The sequence below is a fragment of the Myotis brandtii genome, unplaced genomic scaffold (assembly GCF_000412655.1).
Source record: "Myotis brandtii unplaced genomic scaffold, ASM41265v1 scaffold32, whole genome shotgun sequence".
NCBI lineage: Eukaryota > Metazoa > Chordata > Mammalia > Chiroptera > Vespertilionidae > Myotis > Myotis brandtii.
In genome coordinates, this window is record NW_005362269.1 from 6,128,907 (window position 1) to 6,151,907 (window position 23,001).

A 23,001-nucleotide genomic window follows, 5' to 3' on the forward strand; every position below is an offset into this window, starting at 1 on the left:
CATGGGGTTGCGAAAGGAGGCTTTGCTTTTCATAAATATTACATTACATAGAAACTACATGTTTATTTTAGAATGTGCAGCTAAGCATAAGGAAAGAACAACTAAAATCAACCATAATCCTAACACCTCCAAAGCAAACATTGTTATCGTTTTTTATTACATACTCTTTCAGTATTTTCTGTCTAGTGTTTTTTTCTTTTTCTTTTTATTTTTCTTTCTTTCTTTTTTTTTTAGAGAAAGGGAGGGACCTCGTTTATTAATACTAGTGGACTCCGGGAATAATTTCCAAATCAGAGTGAAGAAACACACAGAGGGCTTCACTTTTAATAACCTTCTGGGGTCTTTGTCTTGCAGATATGGTTCCGCCCCCTTTTGTGGGCTGACAGGAAGGGCCCCAGGTGTTGAGGTCCCCAGGCCATATCTGATAATCTGTCCTGGGGTAGTGTTCTTTTCTTAACATAAATAATGACTATATTCAACATATACTGTAGTATATATACTATTTAAAGTTAGAGTTTCACATAATAATCAATAATAATGTCTTCTCATGTCAGTAAATGCACTGAAATAATGACATTCTTAATGGCAATATGTGGGTGTGTTTAATTAATTCATTCATTAATTAATCCCTTACTATTGACCACTGAGGTTGTTCATAACATTTTCATGATTATAAATGAACATATTTTCTCATGCATCTTCATGTTTTTGTTCAATTCTTTCCTTACCATAGAGTCCAGGGAGTTGACCTACTGGGTCAAAATACCTGCTGCATGTTTTCAAGATTCCAGGGAGACATGCTGACATCCTCAGAATCAAGGCACAAAAAGCCGATGATTCCGCTGTGACCTATGATGAACTTGCATCCAAATTGCTTCTACTCTTTGCTAAACCTAACCATCCTACAGCTGAGGTCAAGAACAACCTCGCCATTCAGAATGTGCTTTTTTATTTTTTGATTTTCATTATTATTGTTTTTAATCCTCACCCGAGGATATTTTTCCATTGATTTTTAGAAAGAGTGGAAGAGAGGCAAAAACAGAGAGAAATATCTATGTGAGAGAAGCACATCGATTGCTTGCCTCCTGCACAAGCCCCGACCAGGGCCCAGGCTGGGGAGGAGCCTACAATTGAGTACATGCCCTTGACCAGAATTAAACCAGGGACCCTTTGGTCTGTAGGCCGGTGAGGCTATATCCACTGAGCCAAACCAGCTAGGCTGAAATGTGCTTTAAAAAATCCGCATAAATCTGGCTATATAGCGATATAATAACCATTTCCATAGTGGCAGTTCTGATATTTAGGAGGTATATGCATTCAGCCCACATTCATTGGATCAATCAGGCCATACAAATTGGTAAAATATTTCATATCACTCCTATGCAGTGTTCGCTTTGGAACTAAGGTTAACAGTAACAGTAATCTAACCCTACACAAGATCAGCCCACTTTGTCTCAGCTTGAATTTCTCTTGCTATTGCAGGTTGTCATTTCTCACCACTTGTGACCAGTTAACACCTTAACAAGTCATCCTATGGGGAGGTTAAGGTGTAGAAAAACTCTACAGCAGCCCCAAAATTTCTATATAGAAGGCATTTGGGTTGGAAAAGGATATTAGGGGACCTATGTTTAAGCAGCACACTTTCATTTACATAATATTTTTGTTTGGAACAGCCTCCATGCCAGCACAGTGATTCAAAGCATGTTATTCCCCTAATTTTTTTTTTAAATATATTTTTATTGATTTTTTACAGAGAGGAAGGGAGAGAGATAGAGAGTTAGAAACATCGATGAGAGAGAAACATCGATCAGCTGCCTCCTGCACACTCCCCACAGGGGATGTGCCCGCAACCAAGATACACGCCCCTGACCGGAATCGAACCTGGGACCCTTCAGTCGGCAGGCCGACACTCTATCCACTGAGCCAAACCGGTTTCGGCAATTCCCCTAATGTTAACTGGAGTCTTCCAGGGAATGTTATGTTAACTCACTCTCCTTAAACTAGTTCATTCTTTTTTTGTCCAATTTTTTGGCCAGGAGAAAGTCTGTAGTGTGTGAGTGTTGTGTGTATGAGTGTGAGTAAAACATCATTTATCCGGCATCTCTAACAAACTGGTCTACCTGTATCCATATGAACTTTACCAATTAACCAAAGCACCCCTATTTAAGAAGCAAATTATTTTCTTCTTTGTCTCTTAACTAGAAAGAACCAATATGTAGCCCAGCCTTACAGAAGTAATCTCTAAATGTAACTTGCTTCCAGGGGGGACATAAAGTGAATATGGCCAATAAAATAGGAAGGAATTTGCTTACAGTTTTATTGCATTGCCAACTGCCATCTGAAGGTTGTGGCACAGTGCTATTCCCATCTGCTCAACAACAAAAAAAAACATTAATTAGAACTATAAAAAATATTGAAAATTTGCTACAAACACTTAGGTATTGGAAAAATGCAGCAGGCATTGCAAGAATTATACCAAGTTACTAGTGTTTAATAATTTATCTTTAAGGTGTGTTTCTTAATCATTTTGTCATGGACCCTGTGAAAATGGACCCCTTTTTTCTTCTTTATGGAAAAGAAATGCATTATATATAAAGTTTTACCTATAAATCAGGGGTACAGGTTAAAAATGCCACTTATAGATAGATTATCAATATTTTCATGCCAGTGAAGAACTGTCAATGAATGCCCAGAGGCCATATGCACATCTAAAGATCAAACCTCTCTATTCAGAATGGACATTACATTGATCTTACATTAAAAATGTAAGCAAAAGGTACTAAGATATCTAAGACAGGTGGCATGTAATTCCTACCTTATATGTCAAGGTGCCTAGGCTTTGATCCAGAAGTACTTCAGAAAAATACGTGGTACAGCAACCACAAGACCAATATATCATATACCTAAAATCCTAATATTAAAGGGTACTATTCTTTAAGGGCTTTTCGTAAAAACATTATATTTATGTATGCATGCAAAATTTTTAAATGATAAAAATATCTTAATTTTAACTTACTCCTATATTTTAAATAACTAGTACTTTTAGACAGTCTAAACTGAAAATGACATAAAAAGTCTCTCTTTTTGTCTCCAATCTCTACCAATCCCCATACAAACTGACTTATAAGTGACCATTTTTATTAGTTTCTTGTTTAGTTTACTTTCTAAAATAATTTTCCTATTTTTCAATAGGGTTGACATACAATGTTATATTAGTTTCATGTGTAAAACGTAACGACCAGACATCTAAATAACTTACGAAGTGATCACTCAAAAAATATAGTACCCATCTGATACCATACATAGTTATTATGATATTATTGACTATATTTCTTATGCTATACTTTATATCCCCATGATGTTTTGTAACTACCAATTTGTACTTCTCTTTTTAATCCTCACCCAAGGACATTCTTTTACTGGTTTTAGAGAGAGAGAGAAAGGGAGAGAAACAGATAGAGAGAAACATCGATATGAGAAAGAAACATTGATTGGTTGCCTCCTGCACATGCCCTGACCAGGGATCAAACCCACAACCTGAGTATGTGCCCTGACTGGAAATCATACCCACCACCTTTCAGTGCACGAGACAATGCTCCAACCAACTGAGCCACACAGGCCAGGCCTCAATTTGTACTTTTAATCCTGTCCACCCCTTTTACACCCATCTCCCCAAACCCCGTCCCATCTGTCAACCATCAAAATGTTTTTTGTATCTATGAGTTTGTTTCTGTTTTGTTTATTCATGTATTTCCTTTTTTAGATTCCACATATAAATGAAATCATATGGTATTTGTCTTTCTCTGTCTGATTTATTTTACTTAGCAGATGGCAAGATTTTTGTTGTTGTTAATCCTCACCTGAGTATATTTTTTCCATTGATTTCTAGAGAGAGTGGAAAGGAGGAAGGGAAAGAAGGAAGAGAGAGAGAGACAGAAAGAGAGAGAGAGAGAAACATCTATGTGAGAAAGACACATCGATTGGTTGCCTCCTGCACATGCTCTTGACCGAGAATCAAACCCAAGACCCTTAGGTGCATGGGTCAATACTCTAATCACTGATTCACACTGGCCAGGGCAAGATTTTATTTTTATATGGCCAAGTAATATGCACTGCCTCTTCTTTATCCATTCATCTATTGATGGACATTTAGATTGCTTCCATATCTTGACTATCCTATATAATAAAAGGCTAATATGCAAATAGACCAAACAGCGGAACAACCAGAACAATCAAACAACCAGTCGCTATGATGTGCGCTGACCACCAGGGGGAGTGCAAGGGACATGGCGGGCAGTGGCCACGGCGGGATGGTGGAGCAGGTGAGCGGGGGCGCTAGACCAAGTCAGGGCACCAGTCACTGTCATCGGGGTGAGCCTCTGGTGGTTACTAAAAAATTCTTTGCTCCTGCACGCCACGATCCCGCCTGGTGCTTGCACCTGCTGCAGGCGCCAGCCCCGCTTGCACCCGCTGCCAGCGCCGGAGCCACTGCTCACACCCACTGCCCGTGCCCAAAGCCGGTCCCAATCATTCGGTGCCATCAGCAGGTGCAAGCAGTGGCTGCCAGCCCTGATCGCCCCTGAAGGCTTCTCCACCTCCCCCTGCTCCTAAGGGGCGATCGGGGCAGCCAGCAGTCGCCACTCACACCCACTGATGGCGCCGGCCCTGTTCACACCTGCTGCTGGCACTGGCCCCAATTTCTCCGTGCTGTCAGCAATTCCACTTTCAAAACTGAATGCCACTATTATCTAAAGCCACAGGGGGTCATACACAGGAGGAGTCTTGCAAGGTTTGACCTTGTTTGGATACAGCACAAGGACACACAGTCAGCATGTGGCATTCCCCACACTTCCCACTATGGGGCACAGAGTCAGCTGGGAAAGATGATAGGTTTCAGTATCACCTTTCTCCACCGTGGGAAAGACAGGTCAATCTACCCTTTCAAGAGTAGAGACTACATGGAATCTGCCAGAGAGTAGGGGAGACTCTCTCTTTGGTGCCAGCATTGTTGTCCCCAACCCATCACTAAGTGTCTATTAGTACCTGCAAGCCTGACAAGGCAGCAGAACAGCCTGCTGGGTGTATTTAGACTCTGGAGCTTAGGCAAAATGTAAACACAGGTGACCATTTCGGTCTGGAGGTAATTGTTTTACAGCTCTGGCCAAAGGGGGCAAGCCCAGTAATAAATATGGAGTCAAAACTGATTCATTTGATTTAGAAAAATCGGTATATGCATGTGGGGGTTCCCAAATCATACAAGCTGCCTATGTTAGTCAGATACTCTGGACATCTAAGTAATAGTCATAGTTGCTATCACTTACCCCCTATACCTATGTCCCAAGCTCTTCATCTCATTTAATCCTCACAAGGATTCCGCATGATCAGTGATGTTCCATCCATTTAGAAATGAAGAAAACAGATTCAGAGAGGGTAAGACATTTGTTTTAGTCACATAGCTGATTAGAGGGGCCAGTGTGAGCACTCATGTCACAATAAGTGCTCTTAACTACATGTCAATGATTTTCAAATTTTGAATGCTCTAGGTCTTCAGGAAAGAAAATGCAGTTACCTGTTGGGCAAGAAGAGTTCAATGATGAGGTGGTCGTACTTGTTTCCTGTGGTCTGATAGGCTGGGTTTCTGTTGTCTGCAGTGGAGAAGATGAAGTGGTTTCTGAAATAAAAAGAATGAAAGAGCTCTGTTCTATTTGTAGAAAAATCTCCAGCCCCAACAAAAATAGGCAACAAACCTAAAATTGGGAACTACCTTCAACTGTTTCTTAGAAATTTATTCAAAGATAACATTGAGGCATTGCACTGCCAACTAGATCCTTATTATCAGGAATAAATCTGATATAGATAATGATCTGGATAGTTATCTATAGACAGAATTATTTCACACTTTTCATACTCTTAGGATCTCCCTAAATGTATAATGCCTATGACAGTGCATCTTATGTAAGACACCCAATTAAGCTTGTATCCATACAAATGACATTTCATGTTCATAAAACAGGGCCTAGGAATTTACACTAATCTGTCATCCCATCTTCACAAAAACCCCAATCTGGATTTTCTGACATTATTCAATTTCACGATTATCCATCCACACATCTTTCCAGAGAGATGCACATATGTACCAGCACAGAATACACCCTCACAATATTTAATGCCTTGAAGTTTCTTCAAGGTGACTGCATTGCCCAATCTCTCAACTTGGTAATGATTCACAACCCTCGGCCAGGTTCCTGGTAGACCGTGACCCCGGCTCCTTCTGCAGTTGCATTCTGCTCACTCCTTCTGAATGACTGATTTCCTGTGTTATCTGACTCATCTTCCATTTCTCACCAAAAAGCGTCACTAAGAATTCTCAAGCACACCGCTATGCATCACTTGCCTCCTTATTTCCCTCTCCAGGGAGCACCACAGAACTTAGAGCAAATTAGTGGTGCTGGCTGGGCAAAAATTCACAAACCTGGGCTTTCCTTATTGCCTTTCATCAGTCTTCCTGATTCCTCTTTCCCACCACCATCTTCACATTTCAACATCACCCTTCCTTATGTTCTGAACCCATTTCATGTTGTCCTCCAATACTGAACCCTATAACAGGATGTGGTTCTCTTTAGGAACAAAGAACAGGACAGTACAAGAGAGTTCTTCACAAAAACCCCAATCTGGATTTTCTGACATTATTCAAGTTGATGATTATACATGCACACATCTTTCCAGAGAGACACACATATGTACCAGCACAGAATACACCCTCACAATATTTAACTCCTTGAAGTTTCTTCAAGGTGACTGCATTGCCCAATCTCTCAACTTGGTAATGATTCACAACCCTCGGCCAGGTTCCTGGTAGACCGTGACCCCGGCTTTCATGCATGTTTTAGGAGATGAACAAGTGCTGGAGGCACTGAGGACAGACAGGTAGTGGATGTAAAAGTAAATGTCTCTGCATTGAATTAGCTCCAGTACTCACCTCCTTCCTGTACTGTGAAGCTCAACTCTAGACTCAAACTCCTTAGGAAACTATCAGGATAAAGATAAGGCTCAATTCAATTAATAATACAATTAATATTCCCCAGGAGGTCACACAGGTTTTTTCTTCTGAATCTCTGCTTTAAATGAAGTAAAAAAAACTTATGTATGTTCACTAAACCAAGTCCACTAATCCTCACACTTTTACAGGCACACACTATGTCAAACTAAGTATAAAGAAGCTAAACCAATATTAAGAAAGTCAACAGATTCTCTAGTATGTTCAGCTGCCTGGAACAAAGCTATTTTCCTGATATACTTTTATGGCTCTAAAATCTGAGTTCTAACCTAAAGCCCTCTCCTCCAAACTCAGCTCATCGCCCAAATGCTTCAGATCCCTCCTGGTTACCAGATAAATACACACAAGGCTCAATGGGAGTTAAGGAAAATCAATGTTCCATCAGATTTCTCTGGCTAAGAGGTTGAGACATTTCTGTTCCTCTTCAGAATCCAGATCACCTCAATGAGTCAAAGAGTTGGAAAGGCTTTGAGAATCTTCACTAAGTGTTATCTTTTTAATCTTAAAAATAGAAGGTTTGAACCTGAACTTGTCCTCAGAAGGCCAACCTATTTCCCCACCCATATATCAAATTATTCTCCATTTGTATTGCATCTAAACTCAGAAATTTGAAGCACGTAGCCTGAATTAAAAAGAGAAGCTATAAATACTAAATCCCTGAAATTCTTAAATCAGATATTTACTTTGTCATAAGTATAAACAGCATTTTTTTTAAATTTTATGCTACATACTAAAGTAAAGAATGCTAGAAGCAAAACTGTCACTGAGTGACATAAAAAGACAGGATAATTATATAAAGGGCTTTTTCTGTGAAGATGTCAGATAAGGACAAATTCATCCTAATATAACTTCAGTCCACATGGCAGAAACACCATCCGGTAGTTATACCCACAGTCCCAAATTCAAACTAATGGAGACTGAATCCTGACTCAACCACTTTCTACCCATATGCCTTTCAACAATGAAATTAGACTCTGTGCCTAGGTTCACACAAATATAAAACGGAATTGAATCACACCTACAATGGGTAGGGCTGGCATAAGAATCAAGCAATATCATACTTGTAAAGAACTTAGCAGATGGGAAATGGGTTAGGTTCATGGGTGAAAAGATCGAGGGATTTAGAAGTACAAATTGGTAGTTTCAAGAATAGTCATGGGGATGTAAACTACAGCACAGGGAATATAGTCAGTAATATTGTAATAACTATATATGGTGTCACATGGATTCTCAATTCATCAGGGTGATCACTTTGTTACTTATATAAATGTCTAATCATGGGGTTGTACACCTAAAACTAATATAATATTGTATGTCAACTGTAACTTAAAATAATAAATAAATTAAAATTTGTAAAATGGAGTAAAGAGAACTTTGCATGAATTCTGTCACACAGGGTCATCTTTTTTTTTTAAATATATTTTATTGATTTTTTTACAGAGGAAGGGAGAGGGATAGAGAGCCAGAAACATCGATCAGCTGCCTCCTGCACACTCCCCACTGGGGATGCGCCCGCAACCAAGGTACATGCCCTTGACCGGAATCGAACCTGGGACCCTTGAGTCCGCAGGCCGACACTCTATCCACTGAGCCAAACTGGTTAGGGCCACACAGGGTCATCTTGATGAAGCCTTACCTGCCACATGAGGCTCCAACATCAGAGTGGATAAAGGATCTCTACTTCTAGCCTGACTGTTTTGGCTCAGTGGATAGAACGTCGGCCTGCAGACTGAAAGGTCCCAGGTTCGATTCCAGTCAAGGGCATGTACCTTGGTTGCAGGCACAACCCCAGTGGGGGGTGTGCAGGAGGCAGCTGATCAATGTTTCTCTCTCATCGATGTTTCTAACTCTCTATCCCTCTCCCTTCCTCTCTGTAAAAAAATCAATAAAATATATTTTAAAAAAAAAAAAAAAGGATCTCCACTTCCAGCTCTCAGTGAGGGCAGATCTCATTAAGCAGACACTCATTTATATTTTTCTGATAAACTTGTGCTCAACTGAACCAAATCCACACCATTCTCATTAGATGTTAAAAATAAATGAAATGGTCTGAGGCCCTAACTGGTTTGGCTGAGTGGAAAGAGTATCAGCCTGCGGACTAACCGTTCCAGGGTTCGATTCCAGTCAAGGGCTTGTATCTTGGTTGCAGGCTCCTCCCCAGCCCGGGCCCTGGTCAGGACGGGTGCAGGAGGCAAATAATCTATGTGTTTCTCTTACATTGATGTTTCTCTCTCTTTCCCTCTCTTCCACTCTCTCTAAAAATCAATGGAAAAATATCCTTGGGTGAAGATAAAAATTTAAAAAAGATAAATGGTCTGGGGATTTGGGGGCTAATAATCCCCTGGAGAATCTGATTTTAAAAAACTATGGGTCTATTTACTTGAAAAATATTTATAGATACAAAGGAAACAAGTAATCTGGAATGAGGATTGTCAGCTACTGTGAAGCTCACATTTGTAACCCAGGGAAGAACATTAATCCTAGATTATACTTCCACCTTATGATAATACCCTGGGTGGTGTACCTCCTCTATTGGAAGGCCTCTGGACTCAAAAATACATCACTTTCTTTCTCAGGATGTTCTGCAGGCGAACTGGTGCTGTAGCAGAGGTGGAGACCCCAGGTGATCTTGGGACCCTGGTGAGCTCAGGCGGAGTTAGAAATCCACATGACAATGAGAATAAATCCAGCAGCAAAAAAAGCAAAAGCTTTGTGCTGAGCATGAACACCAACAAAACCAGTGAGAGACTAGGTTCCCCTGCAGACCTGGGCACTAATATCCCCTGAGCTCAGAGTTCCTGTCCTTGTTCAAATAGACTCTGACAGGGGAGGGCTTGAAGTCACACTGGCAAAAAGAAAACAGCTGTATGGGAAAGTATATTTCCCAGGGGTTTCACAGGTGAAAAGGAAACCTATAATTTACACTGAAGCATTTTGTGAAGACCAGCCATGCATATCAGATGTATGTATCTTCATGAACATGTGTGAGGTGGGGAAAATGTCTAGAACATGAGGACAGATTCTCATTAGCCTAACCCTACTTCCTGGAATTCCCTAGACCAGTGGTCAGCAAACTGCGGCTCGCGAGCCACATGGGGCTCTTTGGCCTCTTGAGTGTGTCTCTAGGCCCAAGGAAAAGTATATATTCCAGGAAGTTCAAAAGTGAAAATGGATACCTGGGATTAACACTGAAGCACTTTGAGAGGACCAACCATGCATATCAGATTTATGTATCTTCATAAGCATCAGTGAGGTGAGAAAAAATGTCTAGAACCTGGACCTGTCTTTGTTCTCTAATTGGTTAATGACTTCAGAAACACATCAATTTACCTGTCTTGAATTTCTGCGTGGGTGCTGGCGTTGCAGTAGCTGAGGTGGAAACCATACTGGTAGGTGATGTTGGGATCATGGTGACGTTAGGTATAGCTAGAAATTAACATGAAAGCAGGGATTAGTCAAGAAACAGAGAATGAGAGCTTTGTTGCTGGGCCTGCATATCAACATATCCAAATTAGGCAGAATTAGGCACTATTCTCCCCTAAACTCAGATCTCTTGTCCTTAATCTACTAGAATCTGACAGGAGTGGGATTGAGGACCAGCCTGCAAAAAGGAAACAGCTGCATTGAAAAGTATATATTCCAGGGTTGATAAAGGTTACTGGCTTATTCACTGAAGCATTTTGAAAACACCAGCCATGCATATTAAATATATATATTTAACCCTCACCCGAGGACATTTTTCCATAGATTTTTACAGAGAGTAGGAGCGCGAGAGACAGAAAGAGAGAGAGAGAGAGACATTGATCAATTGCCTTCCACACTTGCCCTGATAGGGTTGAAGATCAAACCTGAAACCCAGGTATGTGCCCTTGACTGGAATCAAACCTGGGACCCTACTATCCGAGGGCCAATGATCTATCCACCGAGCCAAACGGACTAGGGCTATATATCTTTATACACATTAGTGAAGTGGGGAAAACGTCTAGGGCCAGGACATGTTCTTGTCCTCTCTGTAGTGAATGACTAAGATTTCAACAGCAGTTCCAAGTCCAGAATGTTTACCCAATAAATAGCATTCATTTTAGTCAGTCCTGAGGACACCCTCCCAGGAGTCCTGCACCCTAAATTAACTCACACCACAAGTATATGCTAGATCACACAGATCATTTATACATTATACATTTGGTTGAAAGGTGAATTAGACCATTAATGATTCCTTCCAAACTAAGAGATGAAAAAAGTAATAACGTGGGCTCTTTCCATGATAGAGCAGATCTACAATTTCAAAGTACTTACAATAGTCTCAGAGCTACCCACAAGAGAGAGAGAGAGAGAGAGAGAGAGAGAGAGAGAGAGAGCGCGCACTAAAATTAAGCACAAACACAGTGCCTAGCACAAAAGGTCATCAATGAATCCCTGATCTACAATGTGTACTTTTTTCTCACCAGGCACCTTTGTATCCCATGAGAAGCTTCCTTGAATGTTAGCTCTACTAACTAGAAAAAAGAGAACCTTTGAACAGGAGGCCATTGGTTTAAAAGCTTTTCTTTGGAGAGATCCAGTTTAATTTGGAATCAAGCCAATTTTTGCCATGAAATGCAAGAAACATAAATCAAATATTTGTCAGTATCTATTATATGCAAGGCATTAGTCTAAAGCACAGGTCAGCAAATCTTCAGTAAACAGCCAGATGCAAGTGTTAGGGTTTGGCGGCTATAGTCTGAGTGGCTGTTGTTCAACTCTGTCATTGTGAAAGCAGCCATAGACCTACCTGATGGTACAATGATTAGAAATGGTTCTTTCAATAAAATATTATAGGTAAAACTAGTGGTGGGCTCTTATCCTTGTATGAAGGGTCCAAATTCAGAGAGGACTAAAGGAATTCCACTTAGATTTCCCTTCTTCTATGGAATAACCTAGATTTTTCTCATAAACCAATGCCATCTGGAACATATCCACATAATTAGTTGTCCAATATCGCAGGTCTGGGTTCTTTGGCTAATGATGAAACCCCTTGAGGATCCAATTTTTTTTAAAAAAAGATCCCCTCACTCTGAAGATACCTCTTAGATGAGTGTAATATTGGACAAAGTTTCATAGATCAAATGAGGCCCAGGGAAAAACCTTTAGCATAGATGGCAACTCTGCCTTAACACATATTCTGGCGTTCTTCATCCACTCATTAGAAGGCTTCTTGCCTCAGAAACACATCAGTTTACCTGTCTTAAGGTTCCATGTTGGTTCTGGAATTATAGGAGCATAGGTAGAGACCTTAGGTGGTGTTGGAACACTGGTGACCTTAGGTGGAGCTAGAAATCAACATGAAAGCAAGGATTAATCAAGCAGCAAGGAACAAGAGCTTTGTGCTGGATCTTTATATCAATTCAACTAATGAGAGTCTGTCTGTCCCCAGGCATAATTGGGCACCAATCTCTCCTGAATTCAGAGTTCTTATCCTTTCTCAATTAAAATCTTAAAACTGTCTGGCCAAAGGAAAACATGCATTGAAATGTATACACTCCAGGACATTCAGAGCTGAAAAGGGCTATCCAGAATTAAAACTGAAGTACTGTGAAAAGATCATCCATTCATATCAGATATATGTATCTTCATAAATATCTGCGAGGTACAGAAAATATCTAGAGCCTGGATCTGTCTTAGTCTTCTGAGTGGTGAATGACTAAGACGTACTTAAACAGCAGCTCCCAGACCCAAAATGTGTACCAAATAAGTAGCATTAAATTCAGTCACTCTGAGGGTACCCTCTCAAGTGGTGGGGGGAGGATTAACTCACCCACACTAGCAGATGCAGGATCACAGGAAGGATTTGTACAACATACATTTGGATGAAGGTGAACTAGACCACAGGTAATAACTTTGACACTTTGCAGAGTCAGAGATGGGGTAGATTTGCAACTCACTTACAGAAGGTCTCCAACTACCCAGAGAGAGAGCTGAAGCTAGAATTAAGCCTAAACACAATGCATGGCTCAGAAGCAGATCAATGAAGGCCTGATTCAAGAATGTGGCCCTTTTTCTCACCAAGCACCTTATTTTTCTTTTACAATAAGCTTTCTTTTAAAATATGTATATGCATTAATCTAAAGCAGAGGTCAGCGAAGTTTTGTAAATGGTCAGAGAATAAATGTTTAAATTAAGCTCTGGTGGCCTGATGATCTTACAGTCTGTTGCTCAACTATATCAGTGTGAAGTTTTCTATAGAAAAGATAATATAATTAGATATGACTGTTTCAATAAAACTTTATTTATAAAGCAGTTGGTAGGCCTAATTTGAATCTAATCTGGCCCTGGACTATTGTTTGCTGACCCTGGTCAAAGGTATAATCAGAGGCTTTTAGGAAGATACAATCCAAGCTCCTTCCTCCAATTTTAAATATAGTATGGAGGGGGAAGCGAACACGCAAAAAAAAAATCATTTTAAAGGAACAATAAATAGAAGAAAAACTAACCAGTTTTTCTAATGAACTTGTCTATTTCAATGCTTACACAATGTATATGCAATAAGATTGAAAGGACAATTGTTAAAGCTGGTGCTGTATCTACTTGACAGCACCCTATAAAATAAGACTGAATCACACCTACAACGCATAGGGTTGTCATAAGAATTCAATGATATAACATTTGCAAAGTACTTAGCATGGTTCCTGACATAGGAGACAGAGTGAATATTAACTTCACTACAATCTTATTCTCAGGTAGAGGGTCTCACTTCAGAGTGAAGTAAAGGATCCCTATTCAGAACTCCTTGGGAGAACAGAATGCCATTAACTTGACCATTTTTCTCTGTCATTTCCTGTAGTTTCCTCTTAAGCCTGTGCTCATTGGGCAAAACCCACACCATCCTCATTAGATATCAAAGATCAGTGATCTGGGGGTTTGGGCTAATAGTGAATGCTTTTGAAAATCTGACCAGAAAAACCAATGAGCCTTAAAGCATGGAACAGACTGGCAAATCTCAGAGGGAAGGCAGGGGTGTGTGTGTGGATGCGAAGAAGAGATCAACCAAAGAACTTGTATACATATAAGCATAACCCATGGACACAGACAATAATGTATTAAAGACATGGTGGGGGCGGGGGGGTGAGGGAGCGGGTGCAGACAAGAAGGGGTCAATGAAGGGGAAAAGGGAATATCTGTAATACTTTCAATAATAACGATTTTTAAGAAAACCCAATGAGTCTTCTTATAATGAGGGGGAAAGGGATTATTTGTAATACTTTCAACAATAAAGATTTTTAAAAAACCCAATGAGTCTTCCTATTCTGAAAATACTTATAGTTACAAAATCTGGCTATGAGACTGGGGTTCACAGACGCTATGAAACCCTCGCTTGGAGCCACCTAAGAACCCTTACCCTGAATTGTACGTTTTAACACATGCCCTGGGTGGTTTCCACCCTCGTACTAGAAGGCCTCTGGCCTCAGAAACAAATGGCCTTACCTGTCTTGAGGTTCTTCGTGGTCCCTGGAGTGGTAGGAGCAGAGCTGAAGACCTTAGGTGGTGTTGGAGCAGTGGTTGGAGCTAGAGATCAACATGAAAGCAAGGATTAATCAAGCAGCAGGGAACAAGAGCTTTGTGCTGGGCCTTTACATCAAAATAACCAATGAGAGACTGTCCCCAAGCCAAACTGGGCACTAATTTGCCCTGAACTATGACCTCCTGCCCTTGGTTAATGAGATCCTTACAGGGGAGGGTTTGAAGAAAAGCCAAAAAAAAACAGAGATAGCTGTATTGCAAGAATATAGACGAGGAGGTTCAGAGGGGATAAAGGATACCCAGGGTTACCACTGAAGCACTCTGAGAAGACCAACCACGCAAATCAGATTTATGTATCTTCGTAAATATCACGGAGATGGGGAAAAGGTCTAGAGCCTGGACCTGCCTTTGTCCTCTCAGTGGTGAATGACTAAATTAATAAATAGTTTCTAGGCCCAGAAAGTTAAAAAGATATTAATTAATACATGGCATTCATTTCGGTCTTGAGGATACCCTCTGAAGAGACCTGCACCCTAAATGAGGACTAACTCACACCCACTAGCATAGATAAGATCACACAGACACTTTATATACTGGCTGGAAGGTGGACTAGACGACAGGTAGTATCTTTGTCTCTTTCCAGGGTCAGATAGGGTGTTGGAATCAAAACCACTTATGGAAGGTCTCAGAGCTACCCAGACATGCTGACACTAGACTTAAGCCCAAACCCAGTGCCTGGCAAAAATGCAGATCAATGAAGGCCTGATTCAAGAATGTGTACATTCTGCTCACCAACACCTTTTCTTTTTACAAGAAGCTTCTTTCAAACTCAACTCTACCAAGAAACCCCTAGAGTAGACAATCAATTTGAATGTCTTTCTTTTTAGAGAATTAGTTTAATATGGAATTAAGCCCATCTGTGCCTTAACAGGCTAAACTTTTTTTCAACAAATATTGGTATCTATTACATGCAAGGCATTAGTCTTAAGCAGAGGTCAGCAAACTTCCTGTAAAGGGCCAGACTGTAAATTTGTTAGGCTTTTGGGCCCCTATGGTCTCAGTGCTCAACTCTGTCAGTGTGAAAGCATCCACAGTCCAGATAGTACAAGGATTGGGTATAGCTGTTCCAATAAAGTTTATCTATAAAACAATCCATGGGCCTGTTTTGAATATGATCTGGCCCTGGCTATTATGTTGGATGAACTTGATCTAAGCTGTAGTCAGAAGCTTTTAAGGAGTATATACTCTAATCCTTTCCCTTCATTAAAAAATCTAATATAGAGAAAAAAGCAAGTATGCAAAAAAAAAAAAAATCTGATCAAAGGAGCATAAGGAACAATAAATAAGAGGGAACCAAAACAGATCTAGTAATGAACTTGTCCTCATCAGTAGAAAATACTAGTGTCTTTCCCAGAAAGAAGCTAGGAAGATATAAGTACAGACATAGGTTAGGAAAACCTCTAACAGAAAGGTGAGGAATAAGTTGAGCCTGTGAATAATAAAACAAAACTTAAGCAGAGATTTGGTTATTGGAAGTTCAAATATCTTTCTATTAAAGAATTGGGAAGCACTGTAAAAGTCTCCTACTTGTTCCTTTCCATGTTATATTTAAAAATTCAGACAGATCAAAATAAGTTCACAACTCCCAAAATTTCATAATCATAATCTCTTCTCCATGTGCTGCCTCCACATATCTGTCTATATAGCTCTATCTCATCAGCTTCTTTGGCTTCTCTGAATTGCTTCTCAGATATAGTTTCCACAGAGTCAGCCTTTTTCTCCATCTGAACTGTCCTTATATTATTTGCCTTTTTAACAAAATTTTATATATATTTTTATTGATTTCAGAGAGAAAGGGGGAAGGAGAGAGAAATAGAAACATCAATGATGAGAAAGAATCATCGATTGGCTGCTTCCTGCATGCCTCCTCCTGGGGATCAAGCCTGCAACCTGAGCATGTGCCCTTAACCAGAATAGAACCCAGGACCCTTCAGTCCATATGCAGATGTTCTATCCACTGAGCTTTGCAAACCAGCTAGGGCTCTTACTTGCCTTTTCAAAGGAAATAACCTAGTCCAAAAATTGGGAGTTTTCAAATAAAGTTTTCTTAATATAATAAAAAAAGATAAAGAGATTCAGCTTATTAAAGTCACAAATATTATATTCTACTGTCAATATAAGACTTTACTGGAAGGAGATTAAAGAAGAACTCAGAAACTTGGGATATTATAATGTCCATCTCAAGAGAGAAAAAATGTGAATTAGCCAGGTTTTTAGATTTTATGAAAATCTTAAAGGCAACTAATAAACAGTTATTGGAATGCATTTTAATTTTTAAACAAGCAATATCACAATATAATATGAGTTATGCTTCATGAAATCCAAGGTAGGGCAAAGTATGGGGGTGGGACTATACACGTTTACACAATGCACATGCAACAAGATTGGGTTGGTAAATGTCAAAGTTGTTAATGTATCTACTTGACAATATTGTCTATACATTTGAAAATCTCCATTTTAGGTTTGAAATGTTAAGAAAGGTCATTTTATAAATTTTCAGGGACATCATCTCAGAGAAAAGGTACAGTTGTTTACAGTGAATAACTTTAGTTTGAGAAAATATTCACCTCATCTCCCTATGGAGCCGTGAATGCCTCTTCATGAACTAACCAGCATTTTTGAAGCACTGCTGTAAGAGATAGTCTGCAGACTGGGAAGGCCCTCTAGTCTACGCTCTTGACTCTAGATTCTTTTAACACTTTATTCTACACAAGTAAGTAATTCTATTTCCCCAAAGTTATTAAAAAACAGGATTGTAGGAACCTTCTCTTTCTTTCTTAAAGGAAGAGAATATCATTACCAAACAGTAAACATCTCAGTTCATGCACATGAAGTGATCACAGGAAGACAAACTCACCTGGCTTTATCTCCAAAAATATATTCTCTTTATAATCATTAAACCACCCTTTGAACTCAATACGGCAACAATAGGTGCCAGTGTCAGACAGGGCTGCATTCTGTATAGTTAGAGACAAATTCCCTCTGGAAATGATTCCATTCATCCTATAACGTTTGTCCTTCTCAAAGGTGACACGGTAGCCATCAGTCGATACGAGTGTATTTGAGCATCTGAATAAAGAGCAAGGCCCTTGGCCCCAGCACATGGGTGCGATTCCACCAGCTGTTGAGTAGGTACACGGTAGCGTGACAGACTGTCCCACCACTCCAGTCACGCGTGTCTGAGAAACAACAACATCTGCCAAGAGAAACAAAACTGAGTGTGAGGCCTCAATATTTTAATTTTATATTTATGTCCACTTCTCTTTATATGGTGTATTTCATTTGTAATCATGTGACTTTAATATTGAATCTAAATTTTTTTATGTTTTACTTTTTACATCTTTATCAGCATTTTGATAGTTGTAAATAACACATAATTTAAACTTATTTCTTTTTTTGTTGTTGTTAATCCTCACCCAAGGATATTTTTCCATTGATTTTTAGAAGAGTGGAAGAGAGTGGGGAGACAGAGAGAGAGAAATATTAATGTGAGAAACACACATTGACTGGTTGGCTCATGCATGAGCCCTGACTATGGCTGGGATTGAGCCTGCAACCAAGATACATGCCCTTGACCAGAATCAAATCTTGGATCCTTCAATCCATGAGCTGACACTCTACCCACTGAGCCAAACTGACTAGAGCTAAACTTATTTCTGTATTTGGAATTGTTTCCCAATAGGATAAACTTCTAAAATAGAAATTACCAGGACAAAGAGCAGAAATATTTTTATCAAATTAATTTCCAAAATGTTTGAACCAAATGACTGTCAATACTGGGGATTGAGCCCAAAAACCGGGCTGATGAACATATGTATTTTAAATAAATAAATCAAGTATTATTAGGCCCTGGCAAGGTAGCTTGGGTCGTTAGAGCAACATCAGTATGACAAGGTTGTGGGTGTGATCCCCAGTTAGTGCACATACAAGAATCAACCAATGGCCCTGACCGGTTTGGCTCAGTGGATACAGCATCCGCCTGCGAACTGAAGGGTCCCAGGTTTGATTCTGGTCAAGGGCATGTACCTTGGTTGTAGGCACATCCCCAGTGGGGAGTGTGCAGGAGGCAGCTGATCAATGTTTCTCTCTCATCGATGTTTCTAACTCTCTGTCCCTCTCCCTTCCTCTCTGTAAAAAATCAATAAAATATATTTTTTCAAAAAAGTATCAACCAATGAATGCATAAGTAAGTAGAATAACAAATCAACAATTTTAATCAAAAATTTAAATATAAAAATAATAAATAAAGTATTGTTGCCTTATAGGCAGAAGTCTAATAAACTTTCAGGAATCCATTTTTAGAAAATAGGTTTCTAATGGTTCCAGAAGAGCCAAGGCTGATCATGCTCTTGAGGATGGTCCAAAAAAATCCAAGTAGAAATCATTCTCATGAGTAGATGACAGCTGGCACTTGAGCGAGGCCCACTTCCCATGGTGAACCCAGAGAACTGAAGAATATTCAATCAAGTACTAAATTAAGACACTTAAAAACAAAAACTTTCTCTAGTGCTAGTGGCATTAAAACCCCATATTGTCGCCCGCCAGGTGTGGCTCAGTGGTTGAGCATCAATCTATGATTCAGGAGATCAAGGGTCAATTCCATGTCAGGGCACACACCAGAATGCAAGCTCAATCCCCAGTAGGGGGCATGCAGGAGGCATCCTATCAATGATTCTCTCTCATCATTGATGTTTCTCTCTCTCCCAATCCCTTCCTCTCACTGAAATCAATAAAAATATACATATTTTTAAAACCCTATACTATCAAATGCAGTCAAGTTGGCCCTTAAATGAAATCTGAGATGTACCAACTAATCTTATTTATTTAATTTTTATTTTTAAATTACAATTGATATACAATATTATATCAGTTGAAAGTGTACAACATAGTGATTAGAAATTTATATAACTTGTAAGTGATCACCCCAATAAGTCTAGTACCCATTTCACACCATTCATAGTTATTAAAATATTATTGACTATATTCCCTATGCTGTAACCCAACTAATCACAGTTAGGACGGGGCTGTGAATTTCAAAGTGCTCTGGAAATAAAATGTAATCATTATGTAAAGTAAGAGTCTATTTTTTCTCTTGATGCCTATAATATTTAATTTTGCCTAACATCATTTGTAGATTATAAATATAGCATGCTAACTTAAAATTTTAGTATGGAGGTATAATTTAAATGAACTTTTTCCCATAATCAAATCACCTCTGGTGACTATTATTTTTAAATTTAGGTTGTATCTATTCTCCAACTCAGAGAATGTTGGAAATAATATACAAGGTGTCCCAAAAATGTATACACACACTTTTAATAATTATAAAGACAGTGTTTATTTAAATACATTTTATTTTCAAATTGAGCTAATGGCTGTTAAAGTGTGTATATATATTTTTGGGACACCATGTATATTATTTTTACTGTTTTACAGATTTTTTATTAATTTTGAGAGGGAGAATAAGAGAGAGGATGAGAGAGAGAGAAACATTGATGTGACAGCAAGACAGTGATAGACTGCCTCCTGCATGCCCCCTACCTGGAATCCAGCCAGAAACCCCGGGCTTATGCCCTGACTGTAAATTGAACCAGAGACGTTCTGATGCATGGGGAGATGCCCAACCAAATGAGCCACACTAGCCAGGATATATCTTATTTTTAAAAGAAATATTTGCACATAGTTAAAAACAAATGCACAAAATGTAAAATGAAAGACTGGCTCTTTTCCATCCTATCCCCATGTCTTCCTTCCATTCTCTCCTACACAATGAAAACACTGCTACTATTTCTTAAATACATGTGAAAAGTCCATGTATACCCAACTACCTACCCACCTCCTCTTTCTTAAACAGAAATGGCAGCATACAACAAAATGTTATACTTACCCTTAGATTTTGTGATTCATACCATCTAAGGAATTACTTTGGAGTAAGATTTCAGCCTGGTTCTTTGCTCACTAGTTGACCCATTACCTGCCAACAGAGTCCAAGCACATCCATCTTCCTCCCCCACACCCACACACACCCTGCACTGCCTCATGCCCAGGCCTTCCAAACCCCAGCCCACCTATCGCTTACCTGCCCAAAGTAGTATGAGGCTGGGGAAGGCTACCCAAGGAGGCATGATGGTATCAACCTAAAGGGAAGAGAAAAGAGAAAATGGACTGTTTGCTGTGCCCCCAACAGATGTATGGGGACACATCTTAATTCTCAGATTGCAACTTTTCCTTTCACCCTAACTGCATGCATCACATGAGCCTACCCTGCTATGGATGGGAGACCACATACAATGGCTTCAGGTCTCTGTTAGCTCAGGGTGGCTGAGAGCTCTGTACCTCCGACAGACAGGCAAAGCTGCCCTTGGAAGTAGCCCCTTATTTCCCAGCTCCTTTTCCACATGTAAAGTCCACACTGACTCCCGATGCTCAGAGAGATTAGGGAGGAAACAGGAAGGAAACAGAGCCAGGCTCCGTGGGGGGCACACCAGAGCAAAGACCAGTCCTCCAATGGTCCTGATGCACTTACCCTTGGGCTCTGAGATGACCGTCTACTGGCCCTTTGGTGAGTAGAGGGTACTTCTTGCCCTGTGGCCACAATGGCTAGTCCCTAGCCTCAGTTATATTGCCAAGTTATCTATTAACAAGGATTAAGTCAGAATGTGAATCACTGTGTTTCATCACTCATGCTACAGGAAGCAACGACTCAGACTGCATTTTATTGAAGGATGTCAGGAGAACATTTCAGAAAGCAGAATGTGGACCAGCCTGGTGCTCATAGACACAGACTCAGAGAAAAGCCCCCAAACTGAAAATTTACGGTCATAAATGGGGGGCAGAGAGAGCCTGACAAAAGAAGCAGCCACTCCAATCTGGCAACTAACAGTTTAGCAAAAAAAAGACTCACATGCAAGCTTCTCCGGTGACTGCAAGACAAAATGGATGCCCACACTTGTTGGCAGGGAACAAAGAATGATATAGAGTAAAGGGACAGTCACAGATACTATTCATGAATGCTACCAGGTATTGGAAATTACTTTACATGCTTGACAAGGAGAGGACAAAGACCTGTTCCAAGAACTGGTGCAGAGCAGGAGGCAAAGCACGGATACCGATTAATGTCAGAATGAATGCTGATTATGATCAGATAATCAAAGGGGCAGTTTGTGGAAAGCAGCCTCCATTCTGGCCTGAACTAGATTGTGGGACAAACAGAAGTCACGTCATGGAACAGTCTCTCCTCACACTCCACCCCTCATGACCGGCTCTTACACTCCCATGCCTCCTCCCTTCTGCAAGGTGACCTACAGGTCAGCAGGGACTTCAGTGGCAGGGAGGTAGCTCAGTTATTGCTAATTGACTGCATTGAAGACACAGTTCTCAGTAACAGTGCAGACATGTACAAGGAAAGAGACAAATTAAAAGAAGCAGCCCAAGTATTAATAACAATGTTTTTCATCATGCTCCCCCAGACCCTAAGCTTGTGGGTTAGTAGGTCTTGTACTAACAAAAATAAATAAATATTAGTGGATGCATTGGGCATTAAAACACAGCGTTCAGTTTGGATAATGAATACTCCTCCCACACACACACACACACACACTCCCCATAACTGGACGCCAAAAGAATAGCAGAATTCTAAGGCCAGAAAGACAAATATTTGGTAGGGACTTGAATTGGGAGATCTTCTCCTTCTTTGAGAATTACACTTGCAGCCTAGCCAGGCTGTGTAAACCACAAGTTGTGCTCTCTGAGGTCAGTAAGGGGATAGGAGGGGGAATATGCCAAAAGAGGATCCGTTCTTTCCTCTTCTGATGGTGCATATACCAGTCCATGTCTCCATGGAAGGGTCCCAAGGGCATTAGAATAACAGGGTCCCACCAGAGACTAAATAGTTCCTCTCCACCCAGGGATGTGAAGACTTATCCTGGTGGAAAATCCCATTGTAGAGTCTACTAAATGGTCCATATTCCAGGGAAAAGGGGCTTGTTGCCCTCATTATCATAACTCCTTGGCCCATGGCAAGTTTAGGGCCTATTACTGTGTCCTTTGTTTTCTACACCTTTACTTTATTTTAACACAAAGAACAAAATCCTAATTTTCTTTCAGTTTACTTTTTAAAAAATATTTTTTTATTGATTTCAGAGAGGAAGGGAGAGAAAAAGAGAAATAGAAACATCAATGATGAGAGAGAATAATTGATTGTCTGTCTGCTGCTTACCCCCTATTGGAGATTGATCCCACAACCCGGGCATGAGCCCTGACCTGGAGTAAAACCAAGACCTCCTTGTTCATAGATCAACACTCAACCACTGAACCACACCAACTGGGCTGTATCAATTTACCTTTGGTATTTTAAGTCCACCAAATTATCCCTGGCCAGATAGCTC

General features: G+C 40.1%; 1 protein-coding gene across 2 annotated transcripts in view; it reads right to left on the minus strand.

Annotated features, from left to right (window-relative positions):
* LOC102248341 (hepatitis A virus cellular receptor 1-like) overlaps window positions 1-21,215 on the minus strand; it is a 26,412-nt gene extending 5,197 nt beyond the window's left edge. The window contains exons 1-8 of one of the 2 annotated variants that reach the window (XM_014543154.1): window positions 20,878-21,116; window positions 20,694-20,751; window positions 17,472-17,810; window positions 14,519-14,599; window positions 12,277-12,366; window positions 10,388-10,483; window positions 5,570-5,671; window positions 2,313-2,368 (exon numbers count right to left, since the gene is read on the minus strand). In XM_014543154.1, coding sequence (XP_014398640.1) covers window positions 2,313-2,368; window positions 5,570-5,671; window positions 10,388-10,483; window positions 12,277-12,366; window positions 14,519-14,599; window positions 17,472-17,810; window positions 20,694-20,751; window positions 20,878-20,901 — 846 coding nt within the window. In that variant the 5' untranslated portion in view covers window positions 20,902-21,116. Of the gene's footprint in view, window positions 1-2,312; window positions 2,369-5,569; window positions 5,672-10,387; window positions 10,484-12,276; window positions 12,367-14,518; window positions 14,600-17,471; window positions 17,811-20,693; window positions 20,752-20,877; window positions 21,117-21,140 lie in introns of those variants that run through there. The other variant, XM_005870535.2, reaches the window with a different exon arrangement.
* Window positions 21,216-23,001: the final 1,786 nt, after the last annotated feature.